The 20942-nt window shown below is 36.6% G+C and overlaps 1 protein-coding gene across 2 annotated transcripts in view; it reads right to left on the bottom strand.

The window, feature by feature from the left end:
- LOC128550321 (SCY1-like protein 2) overlaps window positions 1-20942 on the bottom strand; it is a 46663-nt gene that overhangs the window by 22194 nt on the left and 3527 nt on the right. Inside the window, exons 2-11 of one of the 2 annotated variants that reach the window (XM_053529159.1) lie at window positions 17328-17506; window positions 16334-16491; window positions 15096-15240; window positions 14054-14203; window positions 13459-13674; window positions 10465-10581; window positions 9137-9262; window positions 8100-8276; window positions 4105-4227; window positions 2255-2275 (exon numbers count right to left, since the gene is read on the bottom strand). In XM_053529159.1, the coding sequence (XP_053385134.1) occupies window positions 2255-2275; window positions 4105-4227; window positions 8100-8276; window positions 9137-9262; window positions 10465-10581; window positions 13459-13674; window positions 14054-14203; window positions 15096-15240; window positions 16334-16491; window positions 17328-17480 (1386 nt within the window). In that variant the 5' untranslated portion in view covers window positions 17481-17506. The remainder of the gene's footprint in view (window positions 1-2254; window positions 2276-4104; window positions 4228-8099; window positions 8277-9136; window positions 9263-10464; window positions 10582-13458; window positions 13675-14053; window positions 14204-15095; window positions 15241-16333; window positions 16492-17327; window positions 17507-20942) is intronic. The other variant, XM_053529160.1, reaches the window with a different exon arrangement.

Here is a 20942-nt window from a genome sequence, read left to right as displayed (position 1 = left end):
GACCTTCAGTTGTGACCTTGACCTTGAGCTGACATGGCTGACTCATAAGTTCTGAACATCGCCTTGATGAGGTGATCGTTTGACCCAAGTTTGATGAAAATCCTTCAAGGGGTTTAGGAGATATAGAGCGGACACAAAATGGAAGGTTCAAACCTTTGACCCTAAGTTGTGACCTTGACCTTGAGCCGGCATGACTGACTCATGGGTTCTGCACATCGTCTTGATGAGGTGATCATTTGACCCAAGTTTTGTAAAATTCCTTCAAGGGGTTTAAGAGATATAGAGCGGACACAAAATGGAAGGCTCAAACCTTTGACCTTGAGTTGTGACCTTGACCTTGAGCCGGCATGGCTGACTCATGGGTTCTGCACATCGTCTTGATGAGGCGATCATTTGACCCAAGTTTTATAAAATTCCTTCAAGGGGTTTAGGAGATATAGAGCGGACACAAAATGGCAGACTCAAACCTTTGACCTTGAGTTGTGACCTTGACCTTGAACCGACAAGGCTGACTCATGGGTTCTGCACATCGTCTTGATGAGGTGATCATTTGACCCAAGTTTGATGAAAATCCTTCAAGGGGTTTAGGAGATATAGAGCGGACACAAAATGGAAGGCTCAAACCTTTGACCTTGAGTTGTGACCTTGACCTTGAGCCGGCATGGCTGACTCATGGGTTCTGCATATCGTCTTGATGAGGCGATCATTTGACCCAAGTTTTATAAAATTCCTTCAAGGGGTTTAGGAGATATAGAGCGGACACAAAATGGCAGGCTCAAACCTTTGACCTTGAGTTGTGACCTTGACCTTGAACCGACAAGGCTGACTTATGGGTTCTGCACATCGTCTTGATGAGGTGATCATTTGACCCAAGTTTGATGAAAATCCTTCAAGGGGTTTAGGAGATATAGAGCGACACAAAATGGAAGGTTCAAACCTTTGACCCTAAGTTGTGACCTTGACCTTGAGCCGGCATGACTGACTCATGGGTTCTGCACATCGTCTTGATGAGGTGATCATTTGACCCAAGTTTTATAAAATTCCTTCAAGGGGTTTAGGAGATATAGAGCGGACACAAAATGGAAGGTTCAAACCTTTGACCTTGAGTTGTGACCTTGACCTTGAGCCGGCAAGGCTGACTCATGGGTTCTGCACATCATCTTGATGAGGTGATCATTTGACCCAAGTTTTGTAAAATTCCTTCAAGGGGTTTAAGAGATATAGAGCGGACACAAAATGGAAGGCTCAAACCTTTGACCTTGAGTTGTGACCTTGACCTTGAGCCGGCATGGCTGACTCATGGGTTCTGCACATCGTCTTGATGAGGCGATCATTTGACCCAAGTTTTATAAAATTCCTTCAAGGGGTTTAGGAGATATAGAGCGGACACAAAATGGCAGGCTCAAACCTTTGACCTTGAGTTGTGACCTTGACCTTGAACCGACAAGGCTGACTCATGGGTTCTGCACATCGTCTTGATGAGGTGATCATTTGACCCAAGTTTGATGAAAATCCTTCAAGGGGTTTAGGAGATATAGACCGACACAAAATGGAAGGTTCAAACCTTTGACCCTAAGTTGTGACCTTGACCTTGAGCCGGCATGACTGACTCATGGGTTCTGCACATCGTCTTGATGAGGTGATCATTTGACCCAAGTTTTATAAAATTCCTTCAAGGGGTTTAAGAGATATAGAGCGGACACAAAATGGAAGGCTCAAACCTTTGACCTTGAGGTGTGACCTTGACCTTGAGCCGGCATGGCTGACTCATGGGTTCTGCACATCGTCTTGATGAGGTGATCATTTGACCCAAGTTTTATAAAATTCCTTCAAGGGGTTTAGGAGATATAGAGCGGACACAAAATGGCAGGCTCAAACCTTTGACCTTGAGTTGTGACCTTGACCTTGAACCGACAAGGCTGACTCATGGGTTCTGCACATCGTCTTGATGAGGTGATCATTTGACCCAAGTTTCATGAAAATCCTTCAAGGGGTTTAGGAGATATGGACCGGACACGAATTTGTTACGGACGGAAGGACGGACGCAGACCATTCCTATAATCCCTCCGCCACGGCGGGGGATTAACAAAATAACATATTTTAAGCATATCAATATACTGTTAATCAAATATCGTAAGTATAAACACATTATGTGTTAGCATTAAAACAGGTGTTCTGTTAGTTTAAAACACTCTAATGTTATTTTAGTCAAACAGTGTAAGATGTTATTCAGAAATTGCTATTATAACAATACCTGAACAAAAGGAGCATCTGCCTAAAACAGTACAGGTAATCATTTGTCACAACATCTCAAAAATATCTTCTGTGGCTTTAAGTTTGTTGTTTTGTCACACCAACATAATACAGGTCATACAGAGACACTCCTGATTGAAGACCAAGGTGCCCCTTACAGCATTTCTGGTACTGGCAGGCACCTGGATAGAACTGCAGACCTTCTATATGCCAGCTGGCTCCAATTTCAAGTAATTGCTTAGTTAAGTCTGTTATTTCAAATGCTTGTGTTTGCCCTTTATACATCTTCAATGTTGACTTTTTCATCTACTGTGAAGTCATTAATATTCGTGGGGGACTAATCCAAACGAACAAGGAAAATTCCCATTCATTTTATAGTCAGAAGTTGAAATCCACGAATTCATATCTCCATGAAACTGCCATTTTGACCAATACCCGACGAAATTAAATGATTTTACAGTATATCAGAACCGTATATGACTATTTCATATATTAAAATACAACAATTTTTTGAATTTTACAGAAAAGGAAGTATAGAAATAAAAAATTTACTTAAGCAAATACTTAATGTTCGTTATACCGTGCTTTAACAGAAATATAATATTTGTGTGACTTAAATAAGTACTGCAGATAAATACTACTAACCACAGTACATTGTTATAGAAAAAAATCAACATTAAATAACAATAATTTAAGCAATAGTGCAATTTTAAAATAACTAAGTAATTACTTAAGTTTTTTGTGAAACTGGGGCCTGGAGAGCTTTCTAACATGACCTGAGCAGGCTCAAACCCACAGAGGTGAAGGTCAAATTATTCAAAATCAGCAAGCTTAACCACTTGACTATACTAATAGATTCTTGTAGTTTGTGTAGGATATAAGATAGTAAATGTTAAAACATGTAATAACTGTTACACAATTACTTTGCATAATTCTGCCATACTCTATTGACCTGTGAACACAGGAACATTGTGGAAATAAATACTGTAAAACTTGTATACAATATGTAACAATGAAGCGCGTGACAGCAAAAAAATTTTCTATTTATAGACTGAAAACCACCATAGATGATAAAATAGGAAATGAACATTTGTGTACACTATATAAAATGAAATACTTAAAATCAGCTCACATAATTTTTTTTAAATTATGCTAAAACCGTTCTGTCATGGGAACACACACTTGTGAACTTCCCAATCTCATCAAGACAAATATTTTAGCATTTTCTATCTCACAAGGACATATATTTGAGCATTACCCTATCTCATGGGGGCACATGACATGACTGTGTGCATTTCACTTTCTCATGGGGACACATATTTGTGCACTCCCTATCTCATCGAGACAAATATATGAGCATTTCCCTATCTCATGAGAACACATATTGGAACATTACCCTATCTCATGGGGGCACATGTGCATTTACCTTCCTCATGGGACAACAAAATTGCGTGTGTATCTTTAATTCTGGTGATAAAATTAATAGGAAATTTGCTCATTTACTGGGACCTACATTCACAGACTAAAACACTGTAAACCAAACACAATACCAGCTCAGTGAATATTACTGTTACATTGTTTCAATTGACTGTGGAACTATTTTCCTGAATTTGATGTTTCATCAATCCAAGATATCAAATTCCAACAAGGAAAACAAAATAACTTCTGGTTTTTCCTTTAAATTCTTAAATTTTATATCCAAACAAAATAACCGTGTTTTTAAGAAATCACTCAATTTTGTAGCAATAACAAAAGTTAGGTGCCCAGTTCAAAATCCCTATACAATAATGATACAAGGAAATATTCAAGCTCCACTGTCAAAAATGAACATTTTTAACTAAACCCACATACCTGTATTTGAGAGTTATCAGACTCCAGTGCCCTATATATCATAGGTAATACATGTGTTTTGATATCATTGGCTGGTGTCTTTTTCAACAGCAAATTCATGTTTTGCATGAATAACAGCAGTATCTGAAATAGACGTCGAAAACCAAAAATTAAAATCTACTCTGTATTGTAAGCCATAATAACATGTATGAGCTGATTGTTTTTATTTTTGTAAAAGTCAGACTGACATCAAAGTTATGACAGCATTCCAGCTTTAATAGAGACTGTAGTTGGGGTAAGTTTTGTGACACTTGACAAGACAACAGACATATTCATGCTGTTATGAATTCGCAATTCTTGGTTGCATATACTTCTTAGGTTAATCATTCTTAATATTTCAGGTATTTGAATTTTGCATGTTTCGGCAACTGGCAATATTAGCCAAAAATAAAACCATCACATATCCTGTAGACTAGGCATTATTCTGTCTACAGTAGTGTGTCTGTTTTGCTGAGATTCATGCCAGTTTTTTTTTGACAGTATTTGGTGATTCAAATTCAGTGAGCTTCACATGGAGAGTATCATTAATAACACACACTAGATGAGAGATACTTTAGAAGCATCAGACTGATGACAAAAACATTACTGCAACTGGCTTAAATCACAAATATTTTGCTCTAAAATTACTAAGGTGTAACTTCCGAAAACCGAACAACCTCCAGACCAGCCTAAATGTTTGGCATTTGGAAGTTTCCGAAATTCAGAAGTTTGGAAATTTGCAGGCAAAGCAGATGAGGTGCACTATATTTATCTTTTCTTACACCTTTCTTACACATCTTAGGATGAAAGAGATTATTATCCTTTATGATAATTGTACAAGTTTGTATAAAGTAATTAATTAATATATTAATGAATTAATTACAAACATTAAGGATAATCAAGTATGTATAAAAAAAATTACCAACATAAGAAATATGAAAACATCTCTTTAATAACAGCATTTAATCAAATATTAGACACATACATTTTACCTTCATTGAAGTTCGAGTTTGTCAATATTTAATAGATGTTTATAATGCATAGTTTACTCGATGTTACTGAATCAATAAAAACATTGATCTTTCATTCAAACATTTAGAAGATTTTTCACACTTAAGGTATTTAATTCATCATGTTTTCAAGTTAATCACCAATTACTTCTTTACTTTTGCATCAAATGATCATTGTTATTATAATGTGTGTCAAAATAAATGTGTGCCGCTAATAGATACACAAAAGAACATGTTGACAACTTGCCATGAATTGTTTTGGATTTACAGGTGACACTTTTAATCCGGCAAATATTTTGCTGTTCGGTTTTCAGAAGTCAATTTAAGTGTTAAAATATAAACAGTCCTTCAAAAATCGTCCGGTTTTCAGAATTCAGAAGTTCCGGTTTTCAGAAGTTAAAAATATATAGAAATAAGAACAAGAACAAGAGGACCATGATGGTCCTGAATCGCTCACCTCTTCCCACATGATCCAGTTTTGAGTATGACGTCGTTTTTTCTATTATTTGACATAGTGACCTAGTTTTTGAGCTCATGTGACCCAGTTTTGAACTTGACCTAGGTATCATCAAGATAAAAATTCTGACCAATTTTCATGAAGATCCATTGAAAAATATGGTCTCTAGAGAGGTCACAAGGTTTTTCTATTATTTGACCTATTGACCTAGTTTTCGAAGGTACGTGACCCTGTTTTGAACTTTACCTAGATATCATCAAGGTGAACATTCTCATTAATTTTCATGAAGATCTCATGAAAAATATGGCCTCTAGAGAGGTCTCAAGATTTTTCTATTTTTATACCTACTGGCTTTGTTTTTGACCGCACGTGACCCAGTTTCGAAACTGACCTAGATATCATCAAGGTGAACATTCAGATCAATTTTCATGAAGATCCATTGAAAAATATGGCCTCTAGAGAGGTCAAAAGATTTTTCTAATTTTAGACCTACTGACCTAGTTTTTGACCGCAGTTGACCCAGTTTCAAACCTGACCTAGATATCCTCAAGATGAACATTCAGGCCAACTTTCATACAGATCCCATGAAAAGTATGGCCTCTAGAGAAGTCACAAGGTTTTTTTTATTAGTTTACCTACTGACCTAGTTTTTTAAGGCACTTGACCCAGTTTCAAACTTGACCTAGATATCATCAAGGTGAACATTCTGACCAATTTTCATGAAGATCCATTCAAGGGTATGGCCTCTAGAGAGGTCACAAGGTTTTTCTATTTCAAGACCTACTGACCTAGTTTTTGATCGCAGTTGACCCAGTTTCAAACTTGACCTATATATCATCAAGATAAACATTCAGACCAACTTTCATACAGATCCCATGTAAAATATGGCCTCTAGAGAGGTCACAACGTTTTTTCATTATTTGACCTACTGACCTACTTTTTGAAGGCACATGACCCACTTTCGAACTTGACCTAGATATCATCAAGATGAACATTCTGACCAATTTTTATGGAGATCCATTCACAAGTATGGCCTCTAGAGAGGTCACAAGGTTTTTCTATTTTTAGACCTACTGACCTAGTTTTTGACCGCACATGACCCAGTTTCGAACTTGACCTAGATATCATCAAGATGAACATTCAGACCAACTTTCATAAAGATCCCATGAAAAATATGGCCTCTAGAGAGGTCACAATGTTTTTCTATTATTTGACCTACAGACCTAGTTTTTGATGGCATGTGACCCACTTTCGAACTTGACCTAGATATCATCAAGATGAACATTCAGACCAACTTTCATACAGATCCCATGAAAAATATGGCCTCTAGAGAGGTCACAATGTTTTTCTATTATTTGACCTACTGACCTAGTTTTTGACGGCACGTGACCCACTTTCGAACTTGACCTACATATCATCAAGGTGAACATTCTGACCAATTTTTATGGAGATCCATTCACAAGTATGGCCTCTAGAGAGGTCACAAGGTTTTTCTATTTTTAGACCTACTGACCTAGTTTTTGACCGCATATGACCCTGTTTCGAACTTGACCTAGATATCATCAAGATGAACATTCAGACCAACTTTCATAAAGATCCCATGAAAAATATGGCCTCTAGAGAGGTCACAAGGTTTTTCTATTATTTGACCTACAGACCTAGTTTTTGATGGCATGTGACCCACTTTCGAACTTGACCTAGATATCATCAAGATGAACATTCAGACCAACTTTCATACAGATCCCATGAAAAATATGGCCTCTAGAGAGGTCACAATGTTTTTCTATTACTTGACCTACTGACCTAGTTTTTGATGGCACGTGACCCACTTTCGAACTTGACCTACATATCATCAAGGTGAACATTCTGACCAATTTTCATGAAGATCTCATGAAATATATGGCCTCTAGAGAGGTCACAAGGTTTTTCTATTTTTAGACCTACTGATCTAGTTTTTGACCGCACGTGACCCAGTTTCGAACTTGACCTAGATATCATCAAGGTGAACATTCTGACCAAATTTTATGAAGATCTTGTGAAATATATGGTCTCTAGAGAGGTCAAAAGGTTTTTCTATTTTTAGACCTACTGACCTAGTTTTTGACCGCACGTGACCCAGTTTCGAACTTGGCCTAGATATCATCAAGGGGAACATTATGACCAATTTTCATAAAGATCCCATGAAAAATGTGACCTCTAGAGTGGTCACAAGCAAAAGTTTACGCACGCACGGATGGACTGACGGACGCACGGACGGACGACGGACGCTGCGCGATCACAAAAGCTCACCTTGTCACTTTGTGACAGGTGAGCTAAAAAACAGGACTTTAAGTTTTGTGCGGTTTTCAAAGGTTTCCGGTTTTCAGAAGGTCCGTATAGGGGGCAGAAAAATTCTCAAAACATGTGGAAACCCTAGGCCTCATTGCACACTTGTAAGACCAGTTTACATATTTTGAGAGTTCTTTTAAATTTCTAAGTTCAGTGTGCCCAATTAGTTAAAGCGTAACTACCTGTATTGGAGATGTTATCTTAAACATAGGTATGAGTTCTGGCAGTATAAATGTAGTATATTCTTTGTCTGAAGCGTGCTCTGCTATCTGAAGAATGTTGGGTAATACAAACGGTATCATGTCTGGATTTACACACTCCTTCAACAATGGAGGTAGTATTCTTTGGAGGTTAACTCTCTGAAAAATACGTAGTTTGGATTAATTTTTCTGTCCAACAGCATATACACATGTGGGATTTTAAATGACTCCATTCTGTTTATAATAAATTCAACAGGAAAAGACAAAACTTTCTTTACATCATGAGAAGTTTTTTCAGCTGAAACATCAAAATTTCTTTTTTCTTTACCCATTATAAACAAAGTCAATTTGACCAGAGCACTCTATTCCTGAAATTATGCCAACATGAAATCATTATTACAAGACAATTATTTCATTGTCATGACATCATCCATGTGATAAAACCTTAATAATCAAGTACATATTAAAATGATTAAAACACACTTTTATTGATAGTCTGACTTCCCTCAAAACTTGATAGTTAAAAATTACATTGGTTATCATCTAGAAACAAAACTTCTGGACAAATAGCAAACATACCAAAACACAAAAGAAAACTGAGGCAATAAAATTATGTCTAGTTCAAAAACAGAGAGATATTATTTGTTTCTTTCAAACAAACAAGATTTTTTTTTGAAGATTTGGCCTGAATTTTTTTTTACTAAACACTGTTTCTGCTTTGCAACAGTAGACAGTTAAGCTAACAACTGTTTCTGGATTCTGAACTAGTACTGACTTGTTCTCCACAAGTTACTGACAACTTCCCCATATGAATTACTTGAATATATCCTCTTCTATCAAACCATAATTATAGGAGATCATTTGCCTGGCATAAGGGATCCAACTCGCAACCTTCATAGTCACACATTTCATTTACTAACTCATCTATCAAGCTTGAAATTCAACACTCAAAGATGCAAATCTTACAATTTATTTACACAGATCCTTTTTTAATAATAAGGTAAATTCAAAACTGATACCTTTGGAAATTTAACAATAATTTTTGGCAGTCCTTTGAAGAATTTTGACTTCTGAAGATTGTCTTGTTGAAACAGGGAATCCATGTACTGTAGAGTCATTGAGCCTACATCTTCAAAGAAGCTTATCTGAAACAATAGTGACTTGAATATTATATGAAACATGCCCCCCACCCTGAAAATGCTTATAATATGTAGGTAAAGAGAATTTATATAAACTTCTTCTTCTTTACGTACGCGACTACACTGTCAGACCAGTAGCCTCGATGAAACTTGTGGTTTGCCGCAGATCCTCAATGCCTCCATACAGTTTCTGGTGGACTGAGGTATCTATCGGCCAAGTTGCAGCTTGCTCCGCAGTCTGATCTTCCTCACCACATGGACAAGTTGGCGATGATGCCAGTCTGTATTTCTTGTACATGTGAGCATTGAGCTTGTTGTGCCCTGAGCAGAGCCTGACCATTCATCACTTGTTCAGACCGATCAAGGAGATGAAAAGCATCTTCCTCCATCCTTGGTCTCATTAGTGCCTTGATGATGGTGACTTTCTCCTTGTAACTCGCAGGTTCTGTTGGTTGTTCTGACTTTATTATTTATATAAACAAATCACCAATACAATACACTAGACCAAGGTGCCTATCAGAACAGATATGCATGCATCTGCTAATGCAATAATAACAGTTTCAATGCTACTTTACTGGTTTTCATCTTGTTACATGTTCAACATTTGCATATGTACTGAAATTTCTGTTATCATGTCTCACAAATCAGCAGTGACATTTTAGTCTTTTTAACTGATTAGAACTAAGCAACATATTCTCTCTCTGAAAGTTGACTGTATCGAATGATATTTGATGCATGATTGTGTCTGTCAATAAGTGTCGGTGTTTTCATATTTGTGCAGATAAACCATATCCATCCATTCTGACAATATTTTTTTTTGAATCTAGCAGTCTGAAACACATTGTACTTATAATTTTTATATGTTTTAAATCTGGAATGCAAGATTACATCTTCATTTAGAGAACACATTTTTACTCCATCACATTGTGACATAAATACATAGGTATCTGATGAGACTTCAGATATATTGTGACATATAATGACATTGTATTGAGTTCGACTTAAATGGAAAATACATACACTAAGAAGGAATTTGGACTTGACTTGACTTGACAGTTTTTCTAAATAGCCAGAATTTCAAGTTAAATAAGTTAAAGAAATCAATTTCCAACTGTAGATGCAGCGTATCACTTTATCTCTATACAAAAATTGTTTTTTTACAATACGAAGCCTTTAGACTTTGCAAGAGGGTAAATTTCTGTGCTTACCTTTGCCAGCTGGTCTGGATCTGGTCTAACTGTAGGTTCTGTGTTAAACAGAAGCTTTACAATGTCTCGTAACTCAGATGGAATCTTTCCTAGAAGAGATCCTCTCCATTTTCTTAACTGTACATAAAATACAATTGTTGGAAAACAATAAGGAAGTAAGATATAATAATTACAAATTTATTTTCTACTTTTTTACAATCATCACATTATTACATAGAATTTGACACAGCAATTTCTGTTAAACAGCAAACTTTCTTAAGTTCCTGAATGTCTAAATAAAGACAAAAACACAAATCAGACTGAAATAACATTCATATAAAAGAAACTTTATACTGACGACATTTCTATCAAATTATGACAAATTTTCAGCTGCAGTCCATACAGGACAGTTTTTTACAGTTCACACTAAGAATTCACTGTTACAGCATTGGCCTCATAGCAGATATGGATAATTAGGACTTTTAGTCTTTTTAGATGTAAATAGTTGTCCCTTGTGGGTGGGCATGTACAGTACACTCGAAACTCATTATAACGCTACTCGATATACCGCGGTATTCGTTATAACGCGGTAGCTTCTTGGCTCCGGAATTTTCTGGGGTAAAAAAAAAAAAAAAAATATTTTTTTTACCCCAGAAAATTCCGAGTCCGCGGATGTTATTTAATTTGATCATAACCAGCGTTAAAACTACATGTACCTGTACATTGTACTTTAACACCTTTGCCATGACAATTTTAACTGTGTCAAAAATCAATAATTGTTTGCTGGCTTACTTGTTTGCGTATCGCCTTTGTTAAAGTTTGAATACATGAAGACATGTGACAATTGGGCAATCAGTACTGTGTCAAAATTAGATTGTTTGCATAACAAGCGTGTAAAATTGGTCAGTCAACTATCAAACCGTTTAAGTTTGCACCAATTAAGCGGATGACATGAACACTTGAGTGAATAAAAAATCAAACAACAGGCCCAGTTTTGTAAATTATAAAATGCAGCCGTTTTTCATAATCATCATTCTCAGTTCATCGGAATTTGCGTAAATTCGACCCACTGAAAGCCATATTGAGAATGTTCTCCCTTTTTAATATCGTATATTAACGATGGCCATTTAACATTTTTCTATCTTATTTATCGATTTTCTTCATGTATTCAAAATTAATTTTTTTAAGACTGCGGTTTTTTCTCTTTTAGTTACATAAACCCCAAGTGCAATTGCATTGCCTATGTAATTCTCATGATCGCGCACTCCTCACACAGCGTTATACATGTTTATTTCCGGGATAAACAATTCTAACTTTCTTTTAGAATCACGACAAAATGAGAAGATGACACAGCGTTATAATTCTTTTAATGTATTTTTCAGTAGCATTTAAGGTAAATAAATGTCCCGTTTATACGATTCTTATTTCTTATTAACATAAAACGGCGTCCAAAATACATTACCGGTAGGTGGGGTATATTGCATTTACCGCTGATACGATCAACCCGCGTTATAAATTTAACCCTGCTAGATCCGCGGGTCTCGAACCTTGGACCCCGATGACAGCGTTATAACAGGGTTCCAGTGTATTTGTATCAAATCACAAGTATACTCTTTTAGAGTTAGGCAATTACTGAAGATGATGATGATGATGATGATGAATTAAAGGTAAAACCTATTTCACAGGAATGTAGGAAAACCTTGTCCTAGTGCATTTATAACAATACAAGAGCTGTCTGTAAGACAGCACGCTCGACTTTTCTCAGTGCTTGACTCTGAATTAGAGCTTTGCCAGTAAAAAAAAATCCAAGTTAAAAAGGGACATAATTCTGTCAAAACTCAAACAGAGGTATTGGAATTGTGTCTCCTGGTGTAGACTTTGATAGTAAATAATTATTTTGAGTTTCAAGTCAAAAGCTTTAATAGTAACAGAGATATTTGACTTTATCAAATATTTTTACAAAAATTTATAAGCTAAAAAGGGCCATTATTCTGTCAAAATTCATACCAGAGTTATGGGGATTGTTTCTCCTGGTGCAGACTTTGATGGTAAACAAGTATTTTAAGTTTCAAGTCAAAAGCGTTGATAGTAACAGAGATATTTGACTTTATCAAAAACTTTAACCAATAATTCTAAGTTAAAAAGGGGCATAACTCTGTCAAAATTCCATCAGAGTTATGGGAATTGTGTCTCCTGGTGTAGATTTTGATAGTTAATAACTATTTTGAGTTTCAAGTCAAAAGCTTTAATAGTAACAGAGATATTTGGCTTTATCAAAAATTTTAACAAAAAAATTATAAGTTAAAAAGGGGCATAATTCTGTCAAAATTCAAATCAGAGTTATGGGGATTGTTTCTTCTGGTGTAGACTTTGATGGTAAATAAGTATTTTAAGTTTCAAGTCAAAAGCTTTGATAGTAACAGAGATATTTGACTTTATCAAAAACTTTAACCAAAAATTCTAAGTTAAAAAGTGGAATAATTCTGTCAAAATTCAATCAGAGTTATGGGGATTGTTTCTCCTTTTGTAGACTTTGATGGTTAATAAGTAATTTAAGTTTCAAGTCAATAGCTTTGATAGTAACAGAGATATTTGACTTTATCAGAAACTTTAACAAAAAATTCTAAGTTAGAAAGGGGCATAACTCTGTCAAAATTCAAATTAGAGTTATGGGGATTGTTTCTCCTAGCGTAGACTTTGATAGTAAATAACTATTTCAAGTTTCAAGTTAATAGCTTTGATAGTAGCAGAGATATTTGACTTAATCAAAAACTTTAACCAAGGGCGATGCTGACGCCGACACTGGGGCGAGTACAATAGCTCTACTTTTTCTTTGAAAAGTCAAGCTAAAAATGGATCATGGTAAGACAATGTCTTAGAGATTATATCTGAGAGTAAAAAAATATACAGGCTATGAGTAAATGGAAAATCTTAGATCTCTTGCAAGCTTTGGAGGCCCTCTTAGTATCTTAAAGGTCTATAATTTATACACTTTCTCCCCCATAATACTCTTACCTCTTCGGCATTTTTCTTGAATGTACTAAGTTGGTTGTTGCACTCATAAAGAGGTTTACCATTGTTAAACATGGAATATATCAACACGCCTAGTGAGAACATATCACATGCCAGGCTGCATGACTCCGATATAGCATACTCTGGAGCCATGTAGTCCAGGTTAGGCTGAGCACAAGGGGCTACGTCAGGATCCCAATCTTTATATGGAAACATTGGCTGAAAATAAATTAAATTAAAACATTCAATTCAGTATCGCTTAAACATGTGAATTACAAATCAAAATACCGGTATGCTCACTGGGACTGACAAGCAACTTGTCAACAACTCTTTTGTTTTACTAGGCAATTAAACACACATTTTCTTCATTTCGTCCAAAAGTCTCAATATTGTAAATAAAATTGTTTATGTGATAATTCTCCGTTAAGGTTACCAAACATGCATACTACCCGTAACTCGAATTTGAAACAACCATGTTCCACACGGTTTTCTTTGAGACTGTATTTCTACAAATGTGTAGTTGCATATGTAGCAAACAATGATTCAAACTGTAAATTTCAGATCAGCTTATCTTATTATACAGAAAAGTGAAACATACTGCCTGATCAGGAGGATTCTTGTTCAGTATACAGAAGTCAAATCCTGCTAGTTTCCAGGATCCATTCTTGTTGACAATGATGCTTTCTGGACATATGTTGTTGTGCAGAAGTTTAGCATCGTGATGGAGGAACTGCACTCCTTCTGTTACCTAAAATATACATCAAACATTATTCTAAATTTTCCTGTAAGTCAACCTGTTCTCTTAACAGCACTTTGTCATCAATCAAGTCTGCCTTTTCTTTTTACTATTTATGGGGTTTATTGTCTACACAATTTAAGGTCATACGGTGACTTTCCAGCTTTTGATGGTGGAACTAGATCCCAGGTGCACCTCAAAGCATTATTTCAGGTATTAGTGAGTGCTCAGGTAGAACCAACAACCTTTCTTAAGCAAACTGGATGACAGAATTTTACACCTCAAGTGGGGCTTCCAACCTACAGTCGTAGCCTTAACCACTTGGCCACAGAGGCCTCTTCAAGTCTGTTTAAACACCTGTTAAAGTATTTCATTTGTAATAGAACAGCATATAGAAAATAAGACTTTTAATTGATTTCTGATAGGTACCATTGTTGTCTCCAAAAGTCCTTGACAACTCTGTATCGTAGTAACGTATCATAAAATTGCCATGAAAGACAATTCCCGTTTTCAGATGAAATCTTCCTTAGAAAGGCGCTGCTTCAGATTTGCATCATGTTTTTCTATACTGTATTCATATAATGTTGTTGTAGTAAAGCAAGCTCTTTTGATAGATTTTAGAAAGGATTTATTCAAAAAATGTGCAATCGGATAAATATGTATGAACACCATCAAATAATCCACTGGGTCAGTGATTCAGTAGAATTCTCATGTTAGCTGTTCTTCCTATCATTATTTAAAGAATTCAACTTTAATCACACTGACAAGATTTCTTTATTTTCTGTTTCCTGTTACTGGTTTTAAACATTTGATCTTGTAGAGTACACGTACAGGACTTCCCTATGAATTCATTCCTAAGCACTTTCACCAAACTAACTAAGAGATAATACATCTAGTTCAATACCTGTAGAAGTCCATACTTAATCTCCACATCATATAGCTCGTGTTCTTTTAGTTGCTTAGTAACTGGTTCTGGAATGTTGTCACGGTTACCTAGGATGTTTGCAAGGCTGGCTAAGACTGGCTCTGTGGCAAATGCTAAACACTCCCTAAAACAAGTATGATGCTGTTTGTAAAATCATTCAATTTCACTGGCATAAAGTTTGCAGTTTCCTTCAACACAGGTATTGTGTGTGAATTCTTCACACAATTGTTAAAGCTACTGACCACTAGATAAATCATATATTGAATAATTTTATGTTTACATATTATGAAATCATTCAACATCATGAGCATGAAATTTCAGCTACATGTATTTTGCTCGCATATATAAATAAGTGGCTTTCAACTTCTGAAGACCTATGAAAGGAACTTTAAATTCCATGCAGCATAACCACAAATATGATGAAAATTACTCCCCAATGAATTATGACCTAGCAGTAATTCATTTCGTATTTACATTCTAATGACTCTGAAGTTATGACAAAGTAGCTAATTTTCTTTATTACTAGAAATACATTCTGCATGCCCACGGGCAGAATGTCGAGCCCGCCAGCACCTTTGGCCTCTAAGTGTGACCTTGACCTTAGACCTAGGGACCTGGTTCTCACGCATGACACTCCGTCACATAATGGTGAACATTCTTGCCAAGTTACATTAAAATCCCACCATGCATGAAGAAGAAATGCTCCGGACAAACTTCAATTTGACCTTTGACCTCTAAGTGTGACCTTGATCTTAGATCTAGGGACCTGGTTCTTGTGCATGACACTCCGTCTTATAATGGTGAACATTCATGCCAAGTTACATCAAAATCCTACCATGCATGAAGAAGAAATGCTCCAGACAAACTTCAATTTGACATTTGTCCTCCTACTGTGACCTTGACCTTTGAGACAGGAACATGGAGTTTGCGCATGACACTCCTTCTCATTGAGGTAAACAATTATGCCAAATATAAACAAGATTGGTCCATGCTTGTCAAAGTTATGGTCCAGACAAAATTGGACGGATGGACGCATGCACGCACATACACCGACCCGCCAAAACTGATGACTATATCGAGCTCACCGCAAGCGGGCTCGACAATAAAAATAACCTCATCTCTAAATTATATACCTCTTTAGTTATATACCTACCTCTTTAATGAAAAAATCAAAACAGTTAAATGCTGACTTCACTAGGTTCCGTTAAATTATTTACCTTGACTCTTCAAGTGGCTGCATCACAGATAATATTTTTGGATGTCTGAGTCGAGTCAGTTGTGAAGCTCCATGCCGTAATGCTTCCAATATCAGTTCCTTGTCGCGACGGGAATATTTCTCTATACTTTTCTTTTCGAACAAAAATATTGCAGCATCCTAAAATTGAATACAGTAAGAACATAATAAAAACTTATTTTGTTGAAACTTTCCAAACCTGATAGCTTCAGACAGCATACTTATGTAAACCTTTTTAGTGCCATGATTCAAGTCTCTGTTCAGAACTAGATAGATTTCAATTTAAAGTATAGATTTAAAAGACTGGTAAAACACTGAAGAAAACAAATCATATATGTACTGAAAACAAGGATGAAAACATAAGTTGCAGTTATATATTTATGAAAACATGATTGTACAATTTTTTCAAGCATTGATCCTGCTCTGTATTTGAAGACTCTTTTAGACTGAAGTAATTTTTTAGCCAATCATTTTCCATTGTGATCAAATTAGACAAAGGTGAGTCACACTATTCTTGCAAAGTAAAGTACTTAACTTTCATAAGGTAGAAAAAAGAATATTGACAATCAAAATCTGTTTTGGCTGCCAGTACAGAAAGCATTACATGTATCAGTGTTTAGCCTCATACTACTAAGGCATGTCCTATACAGTTAAAATGTTTTTGCAACGTTCCTCTATTTTTGAGAAATATTTTATTTACAGACTTTTAGATTATAGTTATTTCAGAAAAATACCATATTTCAGGATCCCGTAGTACTTTGATACAAATAGCAACTAAATAATTCACATTGTACATTTATATGCAAATTGCAACAAGTCTTCAAACATGTCTGGTTAAAACACTGCATGTAAAATACTTAGAACAGAAAGAAAGTTTAACATGTGTGCGAGTCCGGGAGATGTGGTCAGGGGTGGGGAGATGGGGGCAAGTAGGGGCAGGGGTGGGCAGCAGTAGGGGGTAACTTGCTAGTATTTACCTGTTTTGTGGTCTTTTTCATGCCACTGTATATTTTCCACATGAGTCCAGGGCCTGCAGTACCTATCTGTCCATACACCTCAAAATCCTTAGACAGTGGGTTGCCTGGAAGGGCACTGGATACTGCACTCTTAAGTTTATTAAACATGTCCATTATCAGCAAGCAACACTACAATTAGTCTGAAAAAAAAGGAGATTTAAATCATATACGCCATATACAGGTGCAGCCATGATGCCATGTAGGCTATATATATTGTAGCTTGAAATGGACAAAACATATACGCATTTTTAAGGAAGGAAATGTGAGCTAATAGCGAAAAGGAGTGGAATGGATACAATATTTGTCTAGAACAGATGGTGCGACATATAAGTGAATGGGCATGATTAACTGTTTCTGCTGTACACGAAAAAAAATTACAGCAGAGAAAATCACTCCGAAGCTGAGCTCGAAACAAGGCAGTCTGAAAGACAGCTAAATCCCCCATCACTGTTATGGATAGTGAAAGGGAAAGCCTTCGACCTAGAGCTGTGGCCTTGACTTTGAACTGACATGGCTGACTCATAAATTATGCACATCATCTTGATGAGGTGATCATTTGACCAAAGTTTCATGAAAATCCTTCAAGGGGTTTAGGAGATACAGAGCTCAAACCTTTGACTTTGAGTTGTGACCTGGACCTAGAGTTGACATGGCTGACTCATGAGTTCTTGTTGAGGTGATCATCTGACACAAGTTTGATGAAAATCCTTCAAGGAGTTTATAAGATACAGTGGACCCTAAGTTGTGACCTTGACCTTGAGCCTGCATGGCTGACTCATGAGTTCTGCACATCGTCTTGATGAGGTGATCATTTGACCCAAGTTTCATGAAAATCCTTCAAGGGGTTTAGGAGATACAGAGGGAACACAAAACGGAAAGCTCAAACTTTTGACCCTAAGTTATGACCTTTACCTTGAGCCGGCATGGCTGACTTACAAGTTCTGCACATCATCTTGATGAGGTGATCATTTGATCCAAGTTTTATAAATTTCCTTCAAGAGTTTTAGGAAATAAAGAGCGGACACAAAATGGAAGGCTAAAACCTTTGACCTTGAGTTGTGACCTTGACCTTGAACCGACATGGCTGACTTGTGAGTTCCGCACATCGTCTTGATGAGGTAATCATTTGACCCAAGTTTCATGAAAATCCTTCAAGGGGTTTAGGAGAAATGGAGCGGACACGAAAGTTTTATGGACTGACAGACGGAAGGACAGAGACCATTCCTATAACCCCCCACCACTTGTGGCGAGGGATTAAGAAATATCACTCACCCAGGACGATTTTTTGTCACCCAGGGCTACCACTAATCTGAATCACTGTACTGGTACTGATGATAAACTCGAACAGATGAATAAGTTGACCACCTTCAAATTATTCAATTGCAATTGTTTTTTTGTATAATTGAACATGCCGTCTAATAGCAACCACTTACAACACCAACTGGTGTAAACAAAAACAAAATTGGTAAATTATCTGTATAAATAAATGACTTACATTTGTCTGCTTAAAAAAATATCTATCCAACTAGAAATGTGTCCATGCCAGGGACACAGATGCCCCCACTACATGACAAAGGACAATTTTTTTTTCCTAGGCCAGGGGCCATAACTCCTACAATACTGAATGAATCAGGACGCGAAACCCCAGGTGCACAACCGCAAATGCTGACCAACATTCTTTTAAACTTTGGTGACTCTAGGTCAAATACTTTTGGAGCTACGCGCGACACATTAAAATGACCAATTTTTAACTAAGTCAGGGGCCATAACTCCTACAAGACTGAATGAATCCCAATTCGAAACCCCAGGTGCACAACTGCACATGCTGACCAACATTCCTGTAAACTTTGGTGACTCTAGGTCAAATACTTTTGGAGCTACGCGCGACACAACATTAAAATGACCAATTTTTAACTAAGTCAAGGGCCATAACTCCTACATGACTGAATGAATCCGGACGCGAAACCCCAGGTGCACAACTGCACATGCTGACCAACATTCCTGTAAAGTTTTGTGACTCTAGGTCAAATACTTTTGGAGCTAGGCGCGACACAACATTAAAATGACCAATTTTTACAAAGTCAGGGGCCATAACTCCTACACGACTGAATGAATCCGGACGCGAAACCCCAGGTGCACAACTACACATGCTGACCAACAGTCCTGTGAAGTTTTGTGACTCTAGGTCTAATACTTTTGGAGCTAGGCGTGACACAACATTAAAATGACCAATTTTTACAAAGTCAGGGGCCATAACTCCTACACGACTGAATGAATCCGGACGCGAAACCCCAGGTGCACAACTACACATGCTGACCAACATTCCTGTAAAGTTTTGTGACTCTACATCAAATACTTTTGGAGCTACGCGACACAACATTCTCAGAAGGACGGACGGATGGAGGACGGAAGGAAGGACAGATGGACAAGGGCAAATCTATATGCCCCCCCACCCCCCCCCAAAAGTGGGGGCATAAAAATACTGGGGAAGAGGATTTTTTTGCGCATGCTCACTGTCAACACACGAAGGCCTGACATTGGGTCACTTTTCATTACTTGATCGGGTATAACTGTTGCAACATTTTTGAGAAGTTTCAATATAATACAATGGAGAATATTTTTTTTAATGACAAAGTGGTCGAATTTATCATCAGTCAATGTTCGTACAGTCCCCATTTTACATACCCCTTTCAGGGCCTCACTTCTTGTGAGTTTGCTTACTAAATATCAATTTAAATTATGTCAGTTATTCAGTAAGAGCTAAGCTTAATTTTGATACCAACCATTGATAACAATTTGCAGAAATTAAAAAGTTACAGGTAAAAAACCTCATTTTCTGTTCGAGTTTATCATCAGAACCAGTATACACAGGTAATACAGTACATTATAGTACATGTACATTGATTACCAAACTTTTAGAGTTTACCATCGATAACAATTTGCAGAAATAAAAAAGTTACAGGTAAAAAACCTCATTTTCTGTTCGAGTTATCATCAGAACCAGTATACACAGGTAATACAGTACATTATAGTACATGTACATTGATTACCAAACTTTTAGAGTTTAGGGCCTAGTAACAAAATGTCTACCATTGCATGACTTGTCGTTGAACATTGCAATGCAATATTTCTGCTGGATTAAATTATCCCTGTTTCTCATATTCTCAGGGTTTCTCATATTCTCGTTTTTTGCCTTAAAGTTGTCAAATAATTTAATGTTTGTTATTTTCTAGACAGGAATGGTACAAAACTGACACACTGAAAATTTCAAGTGATTTGAACGCATATTGACGAAACTATCAGCATTTTACTCAATTTTCAAAAAAATCCTTTTTAGCTCGACTATTAGAAGAATAGTCTAGCTATTCTACTCACCCTGGCGTCGGTGTCACACCTTGGTTAAGTTTTTGCAAGCAAGTACATACAGCTATTATTTAAAGGCATATAGCTTTGAAACTTATTTGTTCTTTTTCTAGGTCAATTACCAACCTCACTGGGTCAAGTTCCATAACTCTGACATGTATTTTGGGCAAATTATGCCCCTTTTTGGACTTAGAAAATTCTGGTTAAGATTTT

This window comes from Mercenaria mercenaria, chromosome 17 (assembly GCF_021730395.1).
Source record: "Mercenaria mercenaria strain notata chromosome 17, MADL_Memer_1, whole genome shotgun sequence".
Taxonomy (NCBI): domain Eukaryota; kingdom Metazoa; phylum Mollusca; class Bivalvia; order Venerida; family Veneridae; genus Mercenaria; species Mercenaria mercenaria.
This window is presented reverse-complemented; position numbering and strand designations above follow the sequence as displayed.